General features: G+C 49.5%; 1 protein-coding gene across 1 annotated transcript in view; it reads left to right on the top strand.

Moving 5' to 3' along the window:
- The window catches only part of mms19 (MMS19 homolog, cytosolic iron-sulfur assembly component), an 82,065-nt gene that overhangs the window by 38,275 nt on the left and 19,332 nt on the right, over nucleotides 1–24,458 (top strand). The window contains exons 15-23 of the mRNA XM_085994236.1: nucleotides 4,183–4,317; nucleotides 4,484–4,565; nucleotides 5,897–5,994; nucleotides 7,614–7,772; nucleotides 8,932–9,087; nucleotides 13,729–13,828; nucleotides 15,195–15,297; nucleotides 20,878–20,952; nucleotides 21,779–21,905. Coding sequence (XP_085850362.1) covers nucleotides 4,183–4,317; nucleotides 4,484–4,565; nucleotides 5,897–5,994; nucleotides 7,614–7,772; nucleotides 8,932–9,087; nucleotides 13,729–13,828; nucleotides 15,195–15,297; nucleotides 20,878–20,952; nucleotides 21,779–21,905 — 1,035 coding nt within the window. The remainder of the gene's footprint in view (nucleotides 1–4,182; nucleotides 4,318–4,483; nucleotides 4,566–5,896; nucleotides 5,995–7,613; nucleotides 7,773–8,931; nucleotides 9,088–13,728; nucleotides 13,829–15,194; nucleotides 15,298–20,877; nucleotides 20,953–21,778; nucleotides 21,906–24,458) is intronic.

Genomic DNA, 24,458 nt, shown 5'->3' with positions numbered 1-24,458 from the left:
AGTATAAGAGTAAAGACGTCTTACTGCAATTATATAGGGCCCTGGTGAGACCACACCTGGAGTATTGTGTACAGTTCTGGTCTCCTTACCTAAGGAAGGATATACTTGCCATAGAGGGAGTGCAACAAAGGTTCACCAGACTGGTTCCTGGGATGGGGGGAGATTGTCCTATGAGGAGAGATTGAGTAGACTAGGCCTATATTCCCTGGAGTTTAGAAGAATGAGAGGTGAACTCATTGAAGCATACAAAATATTTACAGGGCTTGACAGGGTAGATGCAGGGAGGATGTTTCCCCTGGCTGGGGAGTCTAGAACCAGGGGTTACAGTCTCAGAATAAGGGGTCGGCCATTTAGGACTGAGATGAGGAGGAATTTCTTCACACGGAAGGTGGCGAATCTTTGGAATTCTCTATCCCCAGAGGGCTGTGGAGGCTCAGTTTTTGAGTATATTCAAGACAGAGATCGATAGATTTTTGGATATTAAGGGAATCAAGGGATATGGGGATAGTGCAGGAAAGTGGAGTTGAGGTAGAAGATCAGCCGTGATTTTATTGAATGGCAGAGCGGGCTCGAGGGGCCGAATGGTCTACTCCTCCTATTTCTTATGTTCTTTTGGTTACCTGTCCTAATATCTCCTTATGTGGCTCGGTGGCAATTTTGTTTTGATAATCACTCCTGTGCAGCGCATTGAAACGTTTTACTACGTTAAAGGCGCCATACAAACACAAGTAGTTGTTGGGGGGGGGGGGGAAGAGAGGACTTGCATTTATATAGCGCCTTTCACGGCCACCGGACGTCTCGAAGCGCTTTACAGCCAATGAAGTACAGGAAACTTTCGTTTAACCGGAGGTTAAATGTCCGGAAAGCTCTATCTACCGGCAAAATTCAGGAGCCGTTTCCTATAAGTTTTTTTACTTCTCGTTGCTTTTTTTTTTTCCAGTCAGGCTCTGCAAGGTCTAGCTGAAGCTGTTGCTTAGCTACAGAGACGCTTTTAAGCTGCGGCCGACTGTTTTGAAGCTGTTAAGCAACAGGGTTTGTTGATTCACACGGAGCTCAAAAGCTCCGTATGTTTTAACATTAGCGCTGGTTTCTACGGCAGTTTTGATGGTACGGCACCAGCTCAGTCCCGTCGGTGCCGGATACCCGAAAGTTTCCTGTACTTTTTTGAAGTGTAGTCACTGTCGTAATGTGGAAAACACGGCAGCCAATTTGTGCACAGTAAGCTCCCACAAACAGCAATGTGATAATGACCAGATCATCTATTTTTGTTATGTTGATTGAGGGATAAATATTGACCAGGACAATGGGGATAACCCCCCTGATCATCTTCGAAAGTAGTGCTGTGGGATCTGTTACGTACACCTAAGAGAGCAGACGGGGCCTCGGTTTAACGTCTCATCCGAAAGACGGCATCTCCGACAGTGCAGCACTCCCTCAGCACTGCACTGGGAGTGTCAGCCTAGCTTTATGTGTTCAAGTCTCTGGAGTGGGACTTGAACCCACAACCTTCTGACTCGGGCGAGAGAGTGCGGCCCACTGAGCCACTGGCTGACATGCGAGGAGGTCGGGATCGGCGAGGGGAAGCACACTGGCGATGTGCTGGTGAAGTGGGAGGAAATGGACACTTATCGTAGATGGAACTACTGAGAAAAGAGCAGAAATGTAAGGGGAGAATGAGCAGAGGGTAGGGAACGTCGGACTATGTTGCAGGGGCCTGGGCTGCGTGACCTGTACAGTTGCCGTTGTTTGAAATGTTTGTTTAATCGATGAGTGCTCACAGCTCACGCCCAGTGCCACTGGAGGTAACTCCACCCTGGAGACTGAAGGTCAAGGAATAAGCTCACCGGTAGTAAAAAGCCCCCAGTGACAGACTCCGAAACCAAACCCTGCACTCGATATTTGATCATTGTCACCTCTCCTGTAAACCAAAGAATGCAAATGTTTGTTTTTCCCCATAAGAAAGGTTCATTGAGTCCCGATAATACTGTACATTTGGTCGATGCGCTTTATACCATGGGCTGCACTGTTAATGTCCTTTGGGAATGATTGTCACAGAGCAAGGTCTGTTCCTTGTGTTGACCTCCCAGAATCAGCAGTAGCAAGACTGAAATTGGATTGTCACTGCAAGAGATTGTATTGCTAAGATATAACTACCTGTATAAAAAACCATTATGCTGACACTGGCAACTGCTTTATTCACTTTGTATAAAGTTTTTGAAGTGTGAAAGGTGATTCCTTTATTAGGCAAACAGGAGTGATGTTTTTATTTGATATAAGCTGGTACCTGCTGTTGGAGGCTGTTTACTGTCAATGTTTTCTCTCCCTGCTGTCTCTGATTCTGTTAGTACCCCGTCTCCATAGAATCGTACAGCACAGAAGGAGGCTATTCGGCCCATCCAGTCTGCGCCGGCTCTTTCGAAGAGCAATCCAGTTAGTCCCACTCCCCCGCTCTTTCCCCATATCCCTGCAATTTTTTCTCCTTCAAGTATTTATCCAATTCCCTTTTATAGGCTACCATTGAATCTCTATCCACCGCCCTATCAGGCACGCATTGCAAATCCTAACCACTCGCTGCGTAAAAAAGTTTTTCCTCATGTCGCCTCGGGTTATTTTGCCAATCGCCTTCAATCTGAGCCCTCTGGTTATCGACCCTTCAGCCATCGGAAACAGTTTCTCTTTATTTACTCTGTCTAAACCAGTCATGATTTTGAACACCTCGATCAAATCTCCACTTAGCCTTCTCTGCTCGAAGGAAAACAACCCCAGCTTCTCCAGTCTATCCACGTAATCCCTCATCCCTGGAATCATTCTAACTGGTTTGGCAGCCAATATGTGACATTTTGGAGATTCCACACAGCGGAGCAAACATTCTTAGAAGTGGGGGTGGGGCAGGGTATGAGACATAAATCTCCGCAGGGGGTTCAGCAAAGGAAATCTGGGAAGCTCTGCAGTTTTGAATTTTGGAGATGAGTTTTTTTAATTTGGTGCATTTTGATTTTTCTGGGTTCTGTTGTGAACTTCCATTTCCTTCTTGTGCTCAGCAAGGTGAGAGATGTCTGTCTTGGGGAAGGGCCAACTTTTCCAATTTGACACTGAGCACTCCAAGATCGGGTGTTCCACAATTAGATGCAAAGAAAAGCTCCCTCAAAGGCTCGACCTCAACAACGTGCTTCAGCTCCAAACTCGGAAAAGAGCCAATTACTGCCCCAATGCGACCATTTGCTCTTCCCTACACCAGCAGGAATCTACATCTACACTGCTCCAACAACCTACCTTCATCCCAAACTCCAGCGCTCCCTCCTGCACTATTGCGACTTTTCTATTTTCTGCACCAACTCTCCCCACAGCCCTTCGAAGTGATTTCTTAATATTTTCACCGTGTTCCAAGAAGAAATTGTCAGGGACCGGCTGCTCGTTCCCCCCCCCCCCCCCCGATGTGTAGCGCCACGCGCAGCAAGTGCCGCAGCAGCCAGTGTCTGTCTGCATGCCTGCCGTCTGTATTTGCTGCGTATGTGTGGTCATCTCATTCCACAAAACCCTCATCCATGTTTTTGTTACCTCCAGACTTGACTATTCCAACACGCTCCTGGCTGGCCTCCCATCCTCCGCAAACTTGAGCTCATCCCAAACTCTGCTGCCTAACTCGCACCAAGTCCCGTTCACCCATGGCTCGCTGGCCTACATTGGCTCCCGGTCCAGCAATGCCTCGATTTTTAAAATTCTCTTCCTTGTGTTCAAATCCCTACATGCCCTCGCCCCTCCCTGTCACGGTAACCTCCTTCAGCCCTACAACCCATCGAGATCTCTGCGCTCCTCCAATTCTGGTCACTTGCGCATCCCCGATTTTAATCGCTCCACTTTTGACGGCCGTGCCTTCAGCTGCCTGGGCCCTAAGCTCTGGAATTCCCTCCCTAAACCTCTCCGTCTCTTTCTTCTCCTTTTTAAGACGCTCCTTAAAACCTACCACTTTGACCAGGTTTTTGGTCACCTGTCCTAATGTTTCCTTATGTGGCTCGGTGTCAAATTTTGTTTGATAATCGCTCCTGTGAAGCGCCTTGGGACCTTAAAGGCGCTATGTAAATGCAAATTGTTGTTGAATAATGAAACCAGTCAGTGGACAAGTCTGACGGGAATGAGTACGTTGATCTCTGATTTTTAATTCTGTTTTTGCCCCCCTTGCAGATGAGAATCCCCTGAGTGCCTTTAAGGATCAGCTCTGTATCTTGGTGTTCTCCGCACTGACCGACTTGACCGACTCCAGTGTCCAGTTACAGACGGTGGGGGCCAGCACTTTGGCAGTTCTGGGATCACAGCAAGGTTATCTCCCCTTTAGATTCTCGCGCTTGCGTATTTGTGGTATTTTTCTGTATTTTCTGACTGAGCTCAGGCTGCCCGAGGGGTGCAGAGCCGCTGTGAGCAGCTCCGCTTGGTGCCTGGTATTTCAGTCTGGGCCTGTCTTCATGAATTTCTCTCCTGCCCCTAGGTTTGCTGTCCCCCTCTGACATTGAATTGACTGTAGAACACTTGAACAGACTGATCCTGCAGGAGGACGACCCCCAGGTTTGGTGAGGATATTTAGTTGTCTCTGCTTTAGATACCACAGGGAATGCTCTGCGCCATACGTTCTCTGGTGAAGTCCTAAGTGTGGTTACAGACGGCAAGAAATATCTGGAATATTCTGGGAGCAGTGTACCAGCCCTGTGGAACATGGCCGATAGTCCAGAATGAATTCCCAAGCTTTGGAAGAGATGTGCTAGTTAGCAAACGGAGGATAAACACCTGATGGCTTAGTTGGTAAAGGACTGCATGCAGCTTGATGCCATACATAAGATAAGAACATAAGAATTGGGAGCAGGAGGAGGCCATACGGCCCCTCGAGCCTGCTCTACAATTCATTAAGATCATGGCTGATCTCCGACCTCATACAGACCAGGAGCATCCCTGGTTTGATCCCATGGCTGTGCTGAGTTAGCTGATCTCTGCCAGCACAGCTTTCGGGGTCCTACTGTTGGCCTCAGCACCTTGGAGCTTGAGGAGGAAGTGGTGGCCTCCAGGGTTCCCACTCCTGATCTCCATCCCGTGCCCCCCTGCAGGACATTGGTGTCAGTGGTGGCTGAGGTCGGGATCAAGCTTGGTTGGCTATGCCGTCCATCTTGTTTCCCCACTCCATCTCTCCTTCCCCCAGCAGTTGAATAGCACGCTGACTGCACCGTCGCAGCTCGTGAGTAAATAAGAGGTAGGTTTTAAAGAGTCCCCTACAGTGCCATAGCAAGGAGTCGACTCTTTCAGCAAGGGAAGGTTTGATGTCCTATGAAAGAGTGGGAGATTCCAATACACAGTAAGGAGCGCGTCCTCTGCAACTCCCTGATGAGCAGCGAGGCAGCGATCAGGAACTCGACAACCTGATCCCACGATTCAGCCTGCCGGCCCCGTATGGTCGTGCAACGCGTTGGCGGTCTGCATGCACCCTGCACTGACGGCTGTGCAGGGAACACCTCAAATTTAAATCTCCGTCATGTTCAAATCCCTCCATGGCATCGCTCCGCCGTATCTTTCACCAGCTCTACAACTCGGCAAGATCTCTGCGCTCCTCCAACTCTGGACTCTTGCGCATCCCCCACTTCCCTCGCTCCACCATTGGCGGCCGTGCCTTCAGCTGCCTGGGCCCTCAGCTCTGGAATTCCCTCCCTAAACCTCTCCACACCCCCCTCTCCTCCTTTTAAGGTGCTCCTTTAAACCTGCCTCTTTGACCAAGCTTTTGGTCACATGTCCCTAATATCTCCTTATGTGGCTCCGTGTCAATGTTTTGTCTGATAACGCTCCTGTGAAGGCCCTTGGGATGTTTTACTACGTTAATATAAATACTAGTTGCTGATTTTTCTCTTTCTTTCCTCAGTGCTGCAGCGTTGGAAGCCTCCACGACCATTTCTGCCATCCATCCCTCCGCCTTCATCAGCAAGATGGTCCCAGCACTGACGCAAGAGTTAAGCACGGGTATATCTCCGCTGTATTAAGTGTTGTTGTTGAGTTCATCGTAGTACAGATTGAGCACTACATACCTTTCACAAGGGTGCAACAAGCCATGGGGTGCTAAAAGGCCATTGCACCCAACCAAGTCCCTCATTGTGGACTCATACAATCATGCTGCACAGAAGCAGGCCATTCGGCCCATCGTGCCTGTGCCAGCTCTTTGAAAGAGCTATCCAATTAGTCCCACTCCCCTGCTCTTTCCCCGTAGCCCCACAAATTTCTCTTTTTTTTTTGAAGTATTTATTCCATTCTTTTTTGAAAGTTACTATTGAATCTGCTTCCACCACCCTTTCAGGCAGTATTCCAGATCACAAGTCGCTGCGTTTAAAAAAGAAAATTAAAAATTCTCCTCCTCTCCTCCCTGGATGTTTTGCCAATTCTCTTAAATCTGTGTCCTCTGGTCACTGACCCTCCCACCTCTGGAAACATTTTCTCCCTATGAACTCTCATCAAAACCCCTCAATTTTGAACACCTCTATTAAATCTCCCCTTCACCTTCTCTGCTCTAAGGAGAATAATCCCACCTTCTCTCTCCAATCTATTTTGTTTAAAAAAAAATGGTTCTAAATTTCTCCTTGCCCCCAAAAGCACATTGAGGAGAACACCGGAATATTTTTTCATTAACACTTGATCAGCTGCTAGCTTTGGCATGCCCAAGAAGATGATATTTCCTTGATGCCAAACACTCTGGTAACATTGTGTTCCACACAATATTCGATCAACTCTGCCCAAGTGGATCACGCCTACAGTGATTATCACCAGTAGATCGGCCTTGCCCAGAGTTCCCGCTGACAAAATGGTGGCTGAATAAACCACTAACGCCTTGTGATAGCCGCTCTGTTAATTAGAGTCGCGGGGTGCGATCATAAACTGCGGGCACGGTATCCAGCGCTGGTGTGTCGGTATCCAGCGCTGGTGTGTCTGCACCAGCAAATCGAGCACTTATGGGGCAATCTTCGTCTGGATCAAGCACTCCCAGGACACAAAACTGAAGCTCCGTCAATTCCACCCCATCAATCAATTCTAGGATAGATACAAAGTAAAGCTCCCTCATGCTACCCTATCATGCAGATTGGATACAGCACAGGTTAGATGCAAAGTGAAGCACCCTGTACTGTGGCCCCCAATAACCTGCTTCCGTCCCACCTCTTAAGAATGCCTCCTACTCGACACCAGGGTGACCTTTTTCCACTTCATACCCCAGATGCCCTGTGGCCTCCCTGAGCGAGCGAAACTGGCGTTGGAGGTCACTTTTTAAAAGCCTCCCATAAAGGTATCTGACGTAAGAAAACTACTAGGCACTTTGTCTAAGCGTTAAACAAAGCTCTAATCAACTGTTTTACAACATGGAGGTCTAGTTGTGTCCTTCACTAGTTCCTGTTTAAGAATGTCCTGCGCAAGCTGGGCCCGTGCCCGAGTATTTATACTCTCCCTGGACAGCGCCACCCTCAGGCCGCTCAGTATTATTTCATAAGTCTTTCATGAATGACTGATTCATGTCAGTATCCATGACTTTTTGAGACCGTAATCGAGGGAGTTCTTAACTTTGAATATTTCAGTAATAAGTACATTGATATTTCTAGAGCCGATGGAAGTGAAGGACGGCGACGAACCTCCTGCACGGTCTGGCAAGGCTCTGCATCAGCGCAGTATCCAAGCTCTGGCCGCCATCTCCACGCACCCCAGTATAGTGAGGAGGACTGTGCCGGCCCTACTGCAGCATCTGACCGATTTACAGAAAGGTGAATCTTACAAAAGGAGTGCTCTTCACATCACAGGGTTGGTGGGGGTCAGGAGGGGGCTGCTGGGGGTGGGGGGGAGATGTTGAAGTCCGAGAAGTTTGTCCAAATGAATACTCGGTAGAGGCTGTGATTATTCTCTTTTTGAAGTCTTGTCAACGGAGCCATTGTTACAGCTCCTCAAAGCCGGCAATATCCAGCCGTGATGAGGTTTATAAAACCCTGAAATAACAACAGAAAATGCTGGAAAAACTCAGCAGGCCAGGCAACATCCGTGGAGAGAAAATAGAGTCAACGTTTCAGGTCGAAACCCTTCGTCAGGACTGAGAAAAAGCACAGGAAATGAAACAGATTAAAAGGCCAGTTTGGGGGCTGGGAAATGGGGATGAGAGAACAAAAGAGAAGTGAAGAGACATTAAGAGGTATTCAAAACCAGACGAGATGGTGATGGGACTAGTGGAGACAAAAGACAGCTCTAGATGTTTATTAAATGGATGCAGTGTGAGGTGCGAAATGCGCTGACAGAATGAGAGACAGCTGCCATGTGGGAGAGAAAAAAAGGGGGAAGGGCACAAGACAAAGGTGTGGATAAAAAATATATTAAAATGTAATGGGGGCCGAGGTTATGATCTGAAATTGTTGAACTCGATATTGAGTCCGGAAGGCTGTAAAGTGCCTGCCTCTGTTTGGAATGGAGGTCTGGTCGGGGCGGGGGAACAACAACAAAACAGGCTGGGGTATTAAAAGGCCAGGGACTGGTGGTGTTCCAGGACCAGAAGAAGGAGACCAGAGCAGGCAAATTAGAGGCAGACGGAGAGTGGTCAGCAGTCTGGTGCTGATAACCTGGGGAAAAGGAAATGGGCCTATTTCTTTTTTTAAAAATGGAGCAGGTTGGGTGGCTCGGGGGCCCTCAGATTCAACATGCTGTGACGTTGAATAATCAGATGTTCGTTTTTGTTTTCTTCACCTTCCCGCTCCTCCAGTGTGAAAACCCCTTGAGCTGAAGAATGCAAAGGATTTTGGGGAGGGGGAAGGAGGGAGCTTACGAGCCACCGGGGGGAGGAGCTTGCGACCCCACGGCTCGACAGCGCCCCCCATACGTTGGAGCTCCACCACCCTGGCGATCAAGGTGCCTAACTGCGTCGACCTTTTTCTCTTGCAGGGAGCGCAGGCACTGAAAGCGAAGTGGCTGTTCTGACCTGTCGGAGCCTGCAGCTGGTGGCGGAACACTGCCGGGGTGCCGGAGAGAGCAGCCAGTACTTTCACCAAATGGTCGTCCCGTGCCTGCTGGGTCTGGCCGTGCAGGCTGCAGTGCAAGGTAAGCGTTCCCTTGCACCTAAACACAAACCGGCAGCGTGAAGCATCTCACTCTGCACTCCCTACCTAGCGCAGGAGAGGGGCCCGTTTACCTGTCTGATTAATCAGCCTTCCACTTGTGTTTTACATTAATTGTAGCTGTAATATTTAGTACAATAAATATGAATTTAAAACAGAAAATGCTGGAAATACTCATCAGGTCTGTGGAGAGAGAGCGAGAAACAGTTAACGTTTCAGGTCGATGGCCTTTCGGCAGAACCTGAAAATGTTGCAGATGTATATCCAGTTCTGACGAAAGGTCACCGACCTGAAACGTTAACTCTGTTTCTCTCTCCACAGATGCTGCCTGACCTGCTGGGTGTTTCCAGCATTGTCTGTTTGTATGTCAGATTTCCAGCATCTGCAGTATTTTGCTTTTGTGTTAAATATGAAGCATGTTTTTCCTTGACTCCATTGGCACAGAAGGAGGCGAATCAGCCTGTGCCTGCTTTGAGTGTTATCCACTTAGTCCCACTACCTTCTCTCTCAAATTTTTCTCCAAGTATTTATTCACTTCCCTTTTCGAAGCTATTATTATTGATCCAGAAATTATGTGGAAATGCTGGCGGGGGGTGGGGGGAAACATTGAACCCGACCCTCATGCATGCGCTCGAACCCTGAACTAACACTTCCCCCATTCTTGCTCTCATTTTTATTTTGACTTTCTTCCTATTTAATATATGCAGTATTTTATCTATTCTAACACCTGTTTTTGAGCCCAAAACACAAACAAAAAATCAGTTAACTCAGCGCAGGCTTGGAATTGAACCTGGGACTTCGCTGACCTGTACATTGTTGCCCACTTTGCGAGAGTTCATGTTCTGTTCGCATTTTTCGTAGCGCTCTCCTTTCACTTGTCTATCTCTTTCTCTCTCTCTCTCTCAGCCACTCTCTCTCTCTCTCTCTCTCTCTCTCTCTCAGCCTCTCTCTCTCTCTCAGCCTCTCTCTCTCTCAGCCTCTCTCTCTCTCTCTCAGCCTCTCTCTCTCTCTCAGCCTCTCTCTCTCTCTCAGCCTCTCTCTCTCTCTCCGCCTCTCTCTCTCTCTCTCAGCCTCTCTCTCTCTCTCTCAGCCTCTCTCTCAGCCTCTCTCTCTCTCTCAGCCTCTCTCTCTCTCTCAGCCTCTCTCTCTCTCAGCCTCTCTCTCTCTCAGCCTCTCTCTCTCTCAGCCTCTCTCTCTCTCAGCCTCTCTCTCTCTCCCTCTCTCTCCCTCTCCCTCCCTCTCCCTCCCTCTCCCTCCCTCTCCCTCCCTCTCCCTCCCTCTCCCTCCCTCTCCCTCCCTCTCCCTCCCTCTCCCTCCCTCTCCCTCCCTCTCCCTCCCTCTCCCTCCCTCTCCCTCCCTCTCCCTCCCTCTCCCTCCCTCTCCCTCCCTCTCCCTCCCTCTCCCTCCCTCTCCCTCCCTCTCCCTCCCTCTCCCTCCCTCTCCCTCACTCTCCCTCACTCTCCCTCACTCTCCCTCACTCTCCCTCACTCTCCCTCACTCTCCCTCACTCTCCCTCACTCTCCCTCACTCTCCCTCACTCTCCCTCACTCTCCCTCACTCTCAATCACTCTCACTCACTCTCACTCTCTCTCACTCTCTCTCTCACTCTCTCTCTCTCACTCTCTCTCTCACTCTCTCTCTCACTCTCTCTCTCACTCTCTCTCTCACTCTCTCTCACTCTCACTCTCTCTCTCTCTCACTCTCTCACTCTCACTCTCTCTCTCTCACTCTCACTCTCTCTCTCTCTCTCTCTCTCTCTCTCACTCTCACTCTCTCTCTCACTCTCTCTCTCACTCTCTCTCTCACTCTCTCTCTCACTCTCTCTCTCACTCTCTCTCTCACTCTCTCTCTCACTCTCTCTCTCACTCTCTCTCTCACTCTCTCTCTCACTCTCTCTCTCACTCTCTCTCTCTCTCAGCGCCTCTCTCCCTCGGCCCACTGATGGAGTAGTACATGTTGGGAGTTCCGACAATGATGGAATGTGAGTTGATTCTTCGCCCCTCCCTATCTCTGTTTGCTCCTCCAGCCCTATAAGCCTTTCAGATCTCTGCGCTCCTCCATTTCTGGCCTCTTGCACATCCCAGATTTTAATTGCTCCACTGTTGGTGGCTGTGCTTTCAGCTGCCTGGGCCCTAAGTTCTGGAATTCCCTCCCTAAACACCTCCGCCCCTCTCCTCCTTTTAAGATGCTCCTTAAAACCGACCTCTTTGACCGAGCTTTAGGTCATTTGTCCTGATGGCTCCTTCTGTGGCTCGGTGTCAAAAATGTTTTTATTGATCTCGCTCTTGTGACGCGCTTTGGGATGTTTTGCTGTATAAGTGCAAGTTGTTTGTTGTTCATTGCCTCCTCCCCGCTCCTCTGCTGGGCTCTTTGATTATAGCCGCAGTACTACACAGAGGGGCCGAATGGACCACAGATGCTCGTCCATAGGGAGGGAAGGCTAAATCGTCACCAAGCCAGACTCTCTCTCTCATTCCCCCTCTTCACTCCCCTCCGTAGATACAGAGAAACTTTTTCTGCTGGTGGGGGAGTCTAGGACAAGGGGACCTAACCTTAAACTCAGAGCCAGGCCATTCAGTTAGGATACACTTCTTCATGCAATGGGTGGTAGATGTGGAAAACTCTCCTACAAAAAGCAGTAGATGCTAGTTCAATTAATAATTTAAATTTGAGATACATAGATTTTCTTTATGCTAGCTAGCTGGGAGTGCTTGATCCAGACGAAGATTGCCCCATAAGTGATATGGACCTAAGGTGGGTGGATGGCATTAACATAGAAACATAGAAAAATAGGAGCAGGAGTAGGCCCTTCGAGCCTGCTCCGCCATTCAATACGATCATGGCTGATCCTCTATCTCAATACCATGTCCCTGCTCTCTCTCCATACCCCTTGACGCCTTTTGATGCCATTCATTTCAACAGATTGAGATACTGAATTAACTACAATAGTTAAGGTTCCATGGTTCAAAATTTACCTAGAGGGAGATTCCAGGGGCTGGTTCTGTAACGAACGGTTTTTTTCAGCCCCCAAAGCAGTGTCCTGCTCAAGGATTGCCCTTAAGGTGCCTTCACACTGCGGGAGCCAGTTTCAGGAGGGTGAGCCCTCTCGGCACTGCACGCCCCCCTCCACCCCCCCCCCCCCCCCCCCCCCCCCTGCCCAACACCGCTATTCCCCATTAGGTGCCACAGATTAAGCTACAGATCAGCCATGATCTCATTGAATGGCAGAACAGGCTCGAGGGGCTGAATGGTCTGCTCCTGATGGAATTAAGACCCCCTTAAGAGACTGGCCTCTCCCCAGAACTCCAGTAACCGTCTCTTCACAAACACGCAGCTGGAAGATCAGAAACCCATCAGAGATGCGGGAGCCCCAGGGATCAGTCTGGGATGCAGGGTGATGTCTGCCTCGAGAGGGATTGCCTTATTGGGGATCTGGGGTGGAATAAGGAATAATGGAGGGGGCAAGGAAATAAAATTAACAAAAAGCGGAGTAGTTGCCCTCATTCTGTGATTTATACAGTTAGCCAAGTCTCCAGAGTAAAGGGGAGGGAGGTTTAGCTCATCCTGAAGTTCAGAAGCTGAGTACTGACTGATCAATAGCTCGATCTCCTTCAAGTGTAGAAGTGCCTGAATCTGGCCTTCATCCTGGAATAGATGTTGTGGATGTTTATTATTCTGTACGAGCATATTTCCTCTGGCGTCGTTGACAGTGAGGCACTAAAGTGTGACACCTGAAGCGTGACAGGAAGCAGATGTGACAATAAGCAGATGTGACCGGAAGCAGAAAGTGCGTGCCATAGTAGGCGCAGCTCGAAGTATTACAACGTGATTAGCCCTGATTCCTCACTGCTCCACATCAGCTTGTTGGTCAGAAGCTGTGGCCCTCTTCTCCCTCCCCCGAGGAAGTCTCCGGGACACTCCACATTGGAGATGTCACACAGACGGGGAGACTGGACTCGAGGACCTCGACACAACCCAGAATATTGTTCTATATATAAAAAAAAACGTGCTTTGCACTCTGACCTGAGTCATAAAAGTCGTGGGTTTGAGCCCCGCTCCAGAGATTTGAGCATATAATCTAGGCAAACGCTCCCATGCAGTACTGAGGGAGCACCGCACTGTCGGAGGGGCAGTGCTGAGGGAGGGCCGCACTGTCGGAGGGGCAGTAGTGAGGGAGGGCCGCACTGTCGGAGGGGCAGTGCTGAGGGAGGGCCGCACTGTCGGAGGGGCAGTAGTGAGGGAGGGCCGCACTGTCGGAGGGGCAGTGCTGAGGGAGCGCCGCGCTGAGGGGCGCCGCACTGTCGGAGGGGCGGTGCTGAGGGAGCGCCGCACTGTCGGAGGGGCGGTGCTGAGGGAGCGCCGTACTGTCGGAGGGGCGGTGCTGAGGGAGCGCCGCACTGTCGGCGGGGTGGTGCTGAGGGAGCGCCGCACTGTCGGAGGGGCTGTCTTTAAGATGAGATGTACCTCGTCCCCCCTACAGTTCTCTTTCTCTCTCTCAATAGAGTTGGGTTTAATTTTGAGTTTTACTTGTGGGGGTGGGCGGGGGCGAAGCTTATTAATAATGACTGAGACAATGAAGAAATGTGAATTTTACTAATCGAATTTTCTGCAACATCTGCTGTAGGATGTGGCTGTGAAGTCCCGCTTGGCATCCTGTGTGAGGAAAGGGTAATCGCAGCGTTGGGGGCTGTGATCAGCACCACCTACAGTCACGGACACACAGAGTAAGTCGCTGTGGTTTTTTACACCGGAAATTGATGGGCAGGAAAAGACTTGTACTCGCGCCACTTGTACTCGTGCTGCAGCAAGTGTTTGTGTGTCCAACACAAGTGTGTGAGGAGACAATCGGAGACACAAATTTTTACGTTGAGTAAACAATGGGTGGAAGGTGAGGGGGGTTGGAATCCCTGTCCAAACACTTCCTTCTGAATCTGTAAAGGACCACGGGTCTCCACGTTGAAACCAAACCTTGGGACAGCATGTTCCTTTCCTGTTGCTTTCCTCCAGTGGAGTCTTGTTATTTTCTGCTTCCTGTTTCTCGGTTCTGTAAAAGCTGCAGCTTCCATCCCCTTCGCACCCTGGAGAATCCGTGTCCTTCGTCCTGGCTCGTTCCCGAGTTGCTGGCCCGCAGTGTCGTCAGCAGCCTGTGCCCCAAGCACTTCAACCCGCCGACCTGACCCCACATCGCTTCCTGCGCCGCAGTTTTTGTGTCTCCGATTGTCTCCTCTCGCACTTGTTCTGGACTCGCAAGCACTTGCTGGAGCACAAGTACAATGGTGCCTGTGCCGGCTCTTTGAAAGAGCTCTCCACTCCCCTGCCCTGTCCCCACAGCTCTGCAAATTTTTTCATTTTCAAGTATTTCTCCAATTCCCTTTCTGAAAGTTACTATTGAATCTGCTCCCACCGCCCTTTCAGGCAGCGCGTTCCCGATCACAACAACTCGCTGTGTAAAATAAATTCGCCTCCTCTCCCCCTCTGGTTCTTTTGCCAATTACCTTAAAATTGGCAATGGTACGAATCCCCTTCCTTTCCTTTCCGCTCTGGCCTTTTGTGTATTCAACAGAACATGTGTTCAAATCCCACCATGGCAGTTTGAGAATTTGAATTCAGCTTTTTTTTTAAAAAAAAGCTGGTATCGGTTAAAGTGAAACTGTCCGGATTGTCGTTAACAACCCCATCTGGTTCACTAATGTTCTTTTAGGGAAGGAAACCTGCCGTCCTTACCCAGTCTGGGCCAATATGTGACTCCAGACCCACAGCAATGTGGTTGACTGCCCTCTGAAATGACTCAGCAAGACTCACTGTTGCATCAAACCAGGAGTAGCGGTTCAAGAAGGCGGCTCACCGCCACCTACTTGGGGCAACTCGGGATGGGTAATAAATGCCGGCCTCGTCAGCGATGCCCACATCCCGAGAGTGAATTTTTAAATAAATAACCACTGTTTTTTAACCTGAGTTTTGAACAGTAACAGGGCAGCACAGTTATCATCTGGCGGTTGTATTAATTATCACTCCTGTTGAACTCGCCTGGTGTGTGTGTATATGTGTAGAAGCTTCAAAAAGAAAATGTTTTGTTCTTCCGCCTCTTAGACTGGCTTCGAGAACGATCTCCCAGGTTGTGGCCTTGTATCTTGATGGGGACGTCTCCTTCTTGCCTGAAAATAACCTTTCCAGAAAGTTTCAGCCTTTTCAAGTGAGTTGACTGCCTTGCTTTTCTTGTTGATGTTCTCGAATCATAGAATCATTCGGCCCGTCGTGCCTGTGCCAGCTCTTTGAAAGAGCTCTCCAATTAGTCCCACTCCGCCCGCCTCTTTCCCCACAGCCCTACAAATTTTTCTCCTTCAAGTATTTATCCAATTCCCTTTTGAAAGTTACTATTGAATCTGCTTCCACCGCCCTTTCAGGCAGCGCGTTCCAGATCACAACAACTCGCTGCGTTTCAAAACTATTTCTCCTCCTCTCACCTCTGGTTCTTTTGCCAATTATCTTAAATCCGTGTCCTCTGGTTACCAATCTTCTGAGAATGTCTTTCAAGAACTCATTGCTGAGGTACAGCTCCACTTGTCCCCTGCTCTCCGATACCTCAGCCTAGGGTCCATTCTGCCCATGTGAACAGGAGGTGTCGGCTGGGCTGTTCGACTGCTGTGCCGTCGATGCCCAGCCCAATCCTGCGCCAACCTGCCGTCCACAGTGGCGTTCCCGGGATCCTGGCCAGTTTTGGTTCCGTGCACTTGAAATAGTTCCACGTGACCTTCAAAGGCGAGCTCTTGGAGCGGGTAGCCGGGGCCTCGGTTTATCGAGCGGCAGTTGTCCCAGATATATTTCAGTGTTTGTTGTTGGTGGCTGGGGAGAAAGCATAGGAACAGGAGGAGGCCATTCAGTCAGCTCATGGCAGATCTGTACGTCAACTACATTTACTGGTCTTTGATCCATATCCCTTGATACCCTTACCTAATTACAAACCTATCCATTTCCGGCTTGAAAGTTTGTTGTCGCTCAGCCTCCACACCAGTTTGGGGGAGAGTTTTCCAGATTTCCACTACTTTGTGCGGAAACAGTGCTTCCCGATTTTGCCCCTGAGCGGCCTGGCTCTAGTTCTAAGATTCCCCCCCCCTTGTTCTTGACTCCCCACCAGAGGAAATAGTTTCTCTGCATCTACCTTATCAAATCGCTTTATTATTTTAAACACCCTTCAATCTCCTATCCTTAGCATAGAAACATAGAAGATAGGAGCAGGAGTCGGCCATTCGGCCCCTCGAGCCTGCTCCGCCATTTAATGAGATCATGGCTGATCATCCAAATTCAGTACCCTGTCCCTGCCTTCTCCCCATATCCCTTGATCCCTTTAGCCTCAAGAAATATATCCAACTCCTTCTTGAATATATTTAATGAATTGGCCTCCACTGCCTTCTGTGTGGCAGAGAATTCCACAGGTTCACCACTCTCTGGGTGAAGAAATTCCTCCTCATCTCAGTCCTAAATGGCTTACCCCTTATCCTTAGACTGTGACCCCTGGTTCTGGACTCCCCCGCCATCGGGAACATCCTTCCTGCATCTAGTCTGTCTAGTCCTGTTAGAATTTTATAAGTTTCAATGAGATCCCCTCTCATTCTTCTAAACTCTAGTGAATATAAGCCCAATCGACCCAATCTCTCCTCATACGTCATTCCTGCCATCCCAGGTATCAGTCTGGTGAATGTGAATCTGCACTGCACCCCCTCCAAGGCCAATATCTCCTTCCTGCCCAGAACTGAACACAGTGCTCCAGATGGGGTCTAAACAGGACTCTGTACAACTAAAGCACGCCATTATATTCCAGCCCCCTTGGGATAAAGGCCACCATCTCAGCTGAAGTGGGAGTGAACCTGTTTTTGTGTGCCAGAGTTGGAAGAAGGCTGTTTTCAAGTAGCTAGAAGTAGCCTGGAAGAGCTGGGGAAAGCGTGCCTGAAAAATGACTAACTGTCCCGGAGCACCACCATGGGGCATTTCTTGGTATTGCATGTAAAGCACATCAAGGTGACTCTGAATTCAGACTCTGACATTTCACTTCATCAAGCTGTTATCAGCCCTCCTGATGGCTCCCTTTATCCAGTGGAGAGTCCAGAACCAGGGGTCACAGTCTCAGAATAAGGGGTCGGCCATTTAGGACCGAGATGAGGAGAAATTTCTTCACTCAGAGGGCGGTGAATCTTTGGAATTCTCTACCCCAGGGGGCTGTGGAGGTTCAGTCGTTGAGTATATTCAAGACAGAGATCAATAGATTTTCGGACTCTAGGGGAATCGAGGGATATGGAGATAGTGCGGGAAGGTGAAGCTGAGGTCCAAGATCAGCCATGATCTCATTGGGCCAGAAATTCCAGGCCAGAAGCGTGAGTGCGGTCGGCTTACTCACGCTTCTGGCCGTTGGAAATGCCGGCGTTCAGCATGAACAGTGCATGCGGGGAACGCCGGCATTTCCAGACTTCGAGCGCGTGCGACTGCACAGGCAGCGCTTGCGCAGTGAACTTCGTGGATTTCATTCATGAAATCCGTGAGGTTAAGTCCTTAGAAGTTACACTGAAAAAAAGCAAGTGTAAAGTGGTTCATTGGCTGCGGAGGAAGATATATTTTATCGTGGAGCTTTTGAAATGCAATATTTTTGTTTGGGAAAGGGAGGGAAGTTATTTTAAGAAATTTTAAGTAAGTTTTAAAGTTAAAAATTTTTTTTATTTTTTAAAGGGTTTTCAGAACTGTAGGTAGAAGGAGCAATTGTGGCTGTGTGAATGGAATGTGAGAATGAGTTATGTATGTATGTCCACATATATTCCTTTACGTATATGTATGTATGTTTTATATTCCTTTACTATGAATATGTTTTTAATTATGATTTTCCAATAAGTTGCTTTCTCTGAAAGTCATAATTAAATAATACATTCATACACATAAGTAAAGGAATATATACATAACACGCAAAGGAATATATACAGACATACATACTTTCAGAAGCTCCACGATAAGAAATATCTTCCTCCGCAGCCTCTGTAGCAACTGTACCCATGCTTTTTTCATGTGTAAGTTGTAATGACTGGACCTTACTGAAAGCATTAATGAAAGCGGCGAATTATACTGCGCACGCGCTGCCTGTGCAGTCGCACGCGTTCTGCCTCTGAACCCCTTCGTTCAGAGGACAGGAAATGCCGGATTTCCCCACATGCACTGTGCATGCTGAAAACCGGCATTTCATCCGGCCAGATGCGTAAGTACCCCGACCGTACTAGCGCATTTGGAAGGGAACTATTGGGCCAACATTTTACATGTCAATAAAATAAAAAATTTAACACTTGCACGACTTGCCCCCTCGCATCTGCGACTGAGGGTCCAAAGAGGTGCATTGCGCAAGAGGTCATCATCGCACGTATCCTCACACTGTTCCCTTTGGGGAACTGTATGAAGTGGTGGAAGGATTTATGGCCGTGATTAACGCTCATTCCGTGACCGTAACCATCTTTGAACCAGCCATTAGGGTGGTTAGTCCTATGGCGGGAGGGTTTTACGGGCTCCCACAACCCATCTGAGGGGGGGGGGGGGCCACCAACACCCACGGACGCAAGTATCCCGCTGGATGTCCACCCAGAATTTAAAGTTGGAGCTCCGACTCCACTTGCCGGGACTATCTGGAGTGGGGTTCAAAACCCTACTCCTTCTGGCCCAGCGGCGGGGATGCTTACTGCTACGCAAAAGGCCCACTCCGCACAAAAGGTGACACCCATACGTTTCCTGCGCCTTTTCCCTCCCCGTGACTGGAGCCCTATGCTGCCATTTCACGTTGCTAATCGGATTGGGCCTTTGTCATAGCGGTAGGATCCCCGCCGCTGGGCCAGATCAGGGTAGGGTTTCGAACCCCGCTCCAGACAGTCCCGGCAAGTGGAGTCGGAGCTCCGGCTCTAAATTCTGGGTTGACATCCAGTGGGATATTTGCGTCCGTGGGTGTGGGTGGCCCCCCCCTCCTTGTATAGCTTGTGGGAGCCCGTAAAACCCTCCCGCCATAGGACTAACCGCCCTAATGGCTGGTTCAAAGATGGTTACGGTCACTGAATGAGCGTTAATCACGGCCATAAATCCTTCCACCACTTCATACAGTTCCCCAAAGGGAACAGTGTGAAGACACGTATGACGACGACATTGCGAAATAAATAAATGGAATTAAAAAAATTCTTTTAGGGCTTTTAAAAGTCTTTAAATTGCTTTAATTCTCTTTAAAACTACTTCAGATTACTCAAAATAATGTAAACATTTTAAAAAGTTTATAAAAGTTACCAAAATCTTCAAAAAACTTCCAAAAACCTATTTAAACTGCTGCTTTGCATGTAAAAAAGCAAAGCAGCTTGACAGAAACATTGGGGGCGTGTCCAGTGAAACTGAGACCTCAAGGGGCGTGTCTCACTTACACTGCACGCTCCTGGCTCCGCGCTGGCTGCACTCCTGGGCGGCGTGACGTCATACGCTGCCCGGGAATGTGCTTTCTATTTCTCCAAGTTCAGGCGTCCCAGAAGCTGATCGGCAGGAGCGCGGGGTAAGTGCAAATACAGGGCTTGCACGCGCTGCAAGCCCCGTTCTGGAATTTCTGGCCCATTGAATGGCGGAGCAGGCTGGAGGGGCCGAATGGCCGACTCCTGCTCCTAATTCTTGTGTAGCTGAGCCATGCCAATCAGGAAGTCCCAGGATTGATCTTCAGTCTGTACTGAGTCGGACAGTGGTAGGGATTGGGTTCGGGCAGGGGGGCGGATAAACATTGGCCAGGGTCCCTGCTCCTGACCGTCTTTCCAGTGACTGCTGTCAGAAAGCGAGTGTGCGGGCAGGGCCAGGCATGACTTCTACAGTCGAGTAGCCTGCTTGGCGCCTAGCTGCCAAGCCTCACGTGAAGAATGGCCACTTGGACGAGATACTGAGATCAAACGCTGCCCGTGGAACTTTACCGGAAAAAGCAACGTTGTCCTCAGGAGCCGAGGCGATGCCGGAAAATTCTGGAAGGAAATTCCCCTCCTGCCTCCGCCCCCAGCCAAGGTTTTTCCTCATGCATTGAGTGACCTGCCTGGAGAACTGCCCCCAGGGCTCTGCATCAGTGACTCTGTAAACAGCAACAAGTAGGTGAGTGAGAGTAGCTGATGGGTCACTGGTCCTTAGTCTTTCTTTCCCCACTCTCCATCCTTCCTTGGTTGGAAGGTCAGACCTCAGCTTGCCAGCTCCCTGCGATATTTTTTGATCTTGCTCAGAAGCTCAGCGAGCCGGGAGTCACGGGATGAATTTATCGCCCCCCCCCACACCCACATAACAAACTCCATTTCGGGACGGTCTTGGTCGTTCCATTTGTCCACTGGCCTGCAGCACCAAAACTGTCCCTAACTTGCGGTCTGACTCCGAGGCCACGGGATGGCTAGTGTGAGAGAGGTGAAGGAGCGCGCTCTCTATTGGTACAGAGGCGCCTTGTCGAGGCGGAGTCGAGGGAGTTTTATTCTTTATCTGACCTGGGGAGTGCGTGATGCTGACACAGGGTTCCTGAAATGGAATGTGTTTAACCAAAACACTGCCCTCCCTCATCTGAATGAGCAAGGTTGCCTAATTCTAACCGGAAGACTAAAGCTTGGCACAATGAGGCTGACTCACTTGGCCGTTCAACCCTCCAGCACCAGCTTATAAATTCATTCTCTCTCTCTCTCTCGTCGTAAAGAATTGTGAAATTCTGAATGTTTCCCTGTAGTCTGAACGATGTAATGATTTATTTCTCCCTTTCCAGCTGCCCGACTCTCCATGGCCACAGACTCAGTTGATTGCACTCCTGCAGGCTGCTGTTTGTTCTCTGCCAAAGAATGTGAGTATCAACCTGACCTGACCCCACAACGCTATCTGTAGAATGCCCTTCCTGCCTTGGAGCTGGGTGGAGCAATCGCTCAGCACCTCCTGGGCCTGTATTTGGAATCCGACCCAGATCGATTGGGTGAATGGTTAACGCGAGTCCACGTAACAACAAAATGTTTGTTCACCGGCACTGAATTGGCTGTCCCCGTTTCAGAGAACACCAAGGTGGCAAGTGCAGCAAATGAGCGATGTCACACTGGTGCCACACTTCTGAGCTTGGGTTGGGGCAGTGTCAAGAGAGCTTCACTCTGTATCTAACCTGTGCTGTACCTGCCCTGGGATTGTTTGATGGGACAGTGTAGAGGGAGCTTTACTCTGTATCTAACCCGTGCTGTACCTGCCCTGGGAGTGTTTGATGGGACAGTGTAGAGGGAGCTTTACTCTGTATCTAACCCGTGCTGTACCTGCCCTGGGAGTGTTTGATGGGACAGTGTAGAGGGAGCTTTACTCTGTATCTAACCCGTGCTGTACCTGCCCTGGGAGTATTTGATGGGACAGTGTAGAGGGAGCTTTACTCTGTATCTAACCTGTGCTGTACCTGCCCTGGGAGTGTTTGGTCAGTGTAGAGGCAATTTGCCTGCATTTAATCGGTGCTGTTCCTGACATCGGAGTGCTCGATGCCGACTCTGGGTGTAAACAACCAGTAAATTTCTAATCCCATTACTGACTCTCTTCCTTTTGATGGTGTCATGAGAGAGGAATGAGATCTAATTTGTTTTGGTGTAACTCCTCACTAATCAGTGAGTTACTGAAACTCGGAGGCGTCTTGTGTATTGCAGGTAGTGGTGCCCCAACAGGAGAGGCTGCTGGCACATCTGATGGAGCCGTGTTGCGCCAACAGCCACCGATTCACTTACACGTCTGCTGCCAAATGCATTGCAGGCCTCATCAACAAGTATCCTGCAGGTGAGGAGGGGGTCTGGGTATACACGTCTTTTCACCCGACCAGAAGCAGTGATCCAAACCAACCCACTCTTCAATAGTCAGTCAGCAACAGTTATTTAAAAGCAAAATACTGCGGATGCTGGAAATCTGAAATGAAAACCAAACATGCTGGAAATACTCAGCAGGTCAGGCAGCATCTGTGGAGAGAGAAACAGAGCTAACGTTTCAGGTTGATGACCTTTCGTCAGAATGGAAAAAGTTAAGAGATATAACGGGCTTTAAGCAAGTGTAGGGGCAGGGAAAGGGGGGGAAAGAACAAAAGGGAAGGTCTGTGATAGGGTGGAAGGCAGGAGAGATTAAATGACAAAAGGGATGATGGTGCGAGGCAAAAGAGGATGGTAATGGGACAAGTAAAGAAACTAAAGATGGGTCTAGAGGAGGTGTAAATGGGAATAGCCAAATCATCAACAGCTGCCGTTTGGAAAAATAATGGGGGCCGAGGTTATGGTCTGAAATTGTTGAACTCGATGTTGAGTCCGGAAGGCTGTAAAGTGCCTAATCGAAAGATGAGGTGCTGTTCCTCGAGCTTCCGTTGAACTTTGTTAGAGCAGTGCAAGAGGCCAAGGACCAAGTGCTAGCATAGGTGCTATAGAAATACTTTTTTTTTTATATATAGCACCTTTACCTGTCACAAAGGTAAGGGGAGACCATCCATGGGATCCTACAGTGTCCCCCATCGCGGCATCTAACTGTCTTTTTCTTTCATTTGTTCTTGGTGGTGACTTGTATGGTAGCATGAGGTTTCTCAATCAGAGATCTTGTGCACTCCTGTGTCACCATCGTTGCTCTATAAATTCCTGTGTCTGACTTTGCAATAGGAAACAGCCTGTTTAAACTTGTCACGCTGCAGTTACGCGCCCTCCAAGTGGCAGGAGGCTGGCATTGCAGTATGTCGAGTTTGCACACGCAGTTTCAAAGAGAAGATTGAGAGGAGATTTGATGGAGGTGTTCAAAATCCTGAGGGGTCTGGACAGAGTAGATAGAGAGAAACTGTTCCCATTGGCGGAAGGGTCGAGAACCAGAGGACACAGATTTAAGGTGATTGGCAGAAGAACCAAAGGCGACATGAGGAAAAACTTTTTTACGCAGCGAGTGGTCAGGATCGGGAATGCACTGCCTGAAAGGGTGGTGGAGGCAGATTCAATCGTGGCTTTCAAAAGGGAATTGGGTAAGTACCTGAAGGAAAAACAATTTGCAGGGCTACAGGGAAAGGGCGGGGAGAGTGGGACTAGCTGAAGTGCTCTTGCAGAGAGCCGGCATGGGCTCGACGGGCCGAATGGCCCCCTCTTGTGCTGTAACCATTCTATGATGAATGTGGACATGGGTTGTAAGGACAGAGTGCACGGACTCAAAATGGGGACTGAATCACGTGAGCGTCTCCCCCTCTAACCCCATTTAACCTAAAGACTACACTTGGTCTTGATTCAACGCCATGGGAGATCGATTGATCAGTTTGATCCAGTTGGTGATATTCCTATACAAAAAATGGGAGAATTTTTCACGCGGTGGAGCGTGATGGATTGTTTAGTCCTTCGCCGCAGCTTATCTCTATGCTGCAAGATGGGGAGATGAGAACTTTATTTTACTCGTTGAGTCATTGTGATCTGGCATGCACTGCCTGAAAGGTGGAAGCAGATTCAATAGTAAATTTCAAAAGGGAATTGGATAAATACTTGAAAGGAAAATTTTGCAGGGTTTCAGGGAAAGAGCAGGGAGAGTGGGACTAATTGGACGGCTCGTTCAAAGAGCCAGAACAGGCACGATGGGCCGAATGGCCTCCTCCTGTGCTGTACGATTCTAACTCTCCTGCTCTCAACTGCTCTTGATTTCTTGCAGTTATTGCCATCCCATTGCAATAGGACTTTGTTACATTTTACACCACGGCTGTCTTCCGTGAATGTGAATGCGATGCCACCACCCTAACCCAGGATAGCCGCCTCAGAGCTCTGCTTCTCCCGGGGCAGGTGGTTGTCTAAGTCCCAAAACACACTGGAGCTGGCCTCCGGAAACATGGTGAGAGCTAGCCCTCGCGAGTAGCTCTCCCCTCCGCCCCCTCGGTGTGGGGAACATGGCGAGAGCCAGCCCTCGCGAGTAGCTCTCCCCTCCGCCCCCTCGGTGTGGGGAACATGGCGAGAGTTAGCCCTCGCGAGTAGCTCTCCCCTCCGCCCCCTCGGTGTGGGGAACATGGCGAGAGTTAGTCCTCGCGAGTAGCTCTCCCCTCCGCCCCCTCGGTGTGGGGAACATGGCGAGAGTTAGCCCTCGCGAGTAGCTCTCCCCTTCGCCCCCTCGATGTGGGGAACATGGCGAGAGCCAGCCCTCGCGAGTAGCTCTCTCCTCCGCCCCCTCGGTGTGGGGAACATGGCGAGAGTTAGCCCTCGAGTAGCTCTCCCCTCCGCCCCCTCGGTGTGGGGAACATGGCGAGAGCCAGCCCTCGCGAGTAGCTCTCCCCTCCGCCCCCTCTGTATGAGGAATCATTGTCCTTTTCAATTGAGAAGTACAGGTGAAGGCCTAAGG

The sequence above is a fragment of the Somniosus microcephalus genome, chromosome 8 (assembly GCF_052327205.1).
Source record: "Somniosus microcephalus isolate GS21.2 chromosome 8, FLI_Smic_1.0, whole genome shotgun sequence".
Lineage (NCBI taxonomy): Eukaryota > Metazoa > Chordata > Chondrichthyes > Squaliformes > Somniosidae > Somniosus > Somniosus microcephalus.
This window is presented reverse-complemented; position numbering and strand designations above follow the sequence as displayed.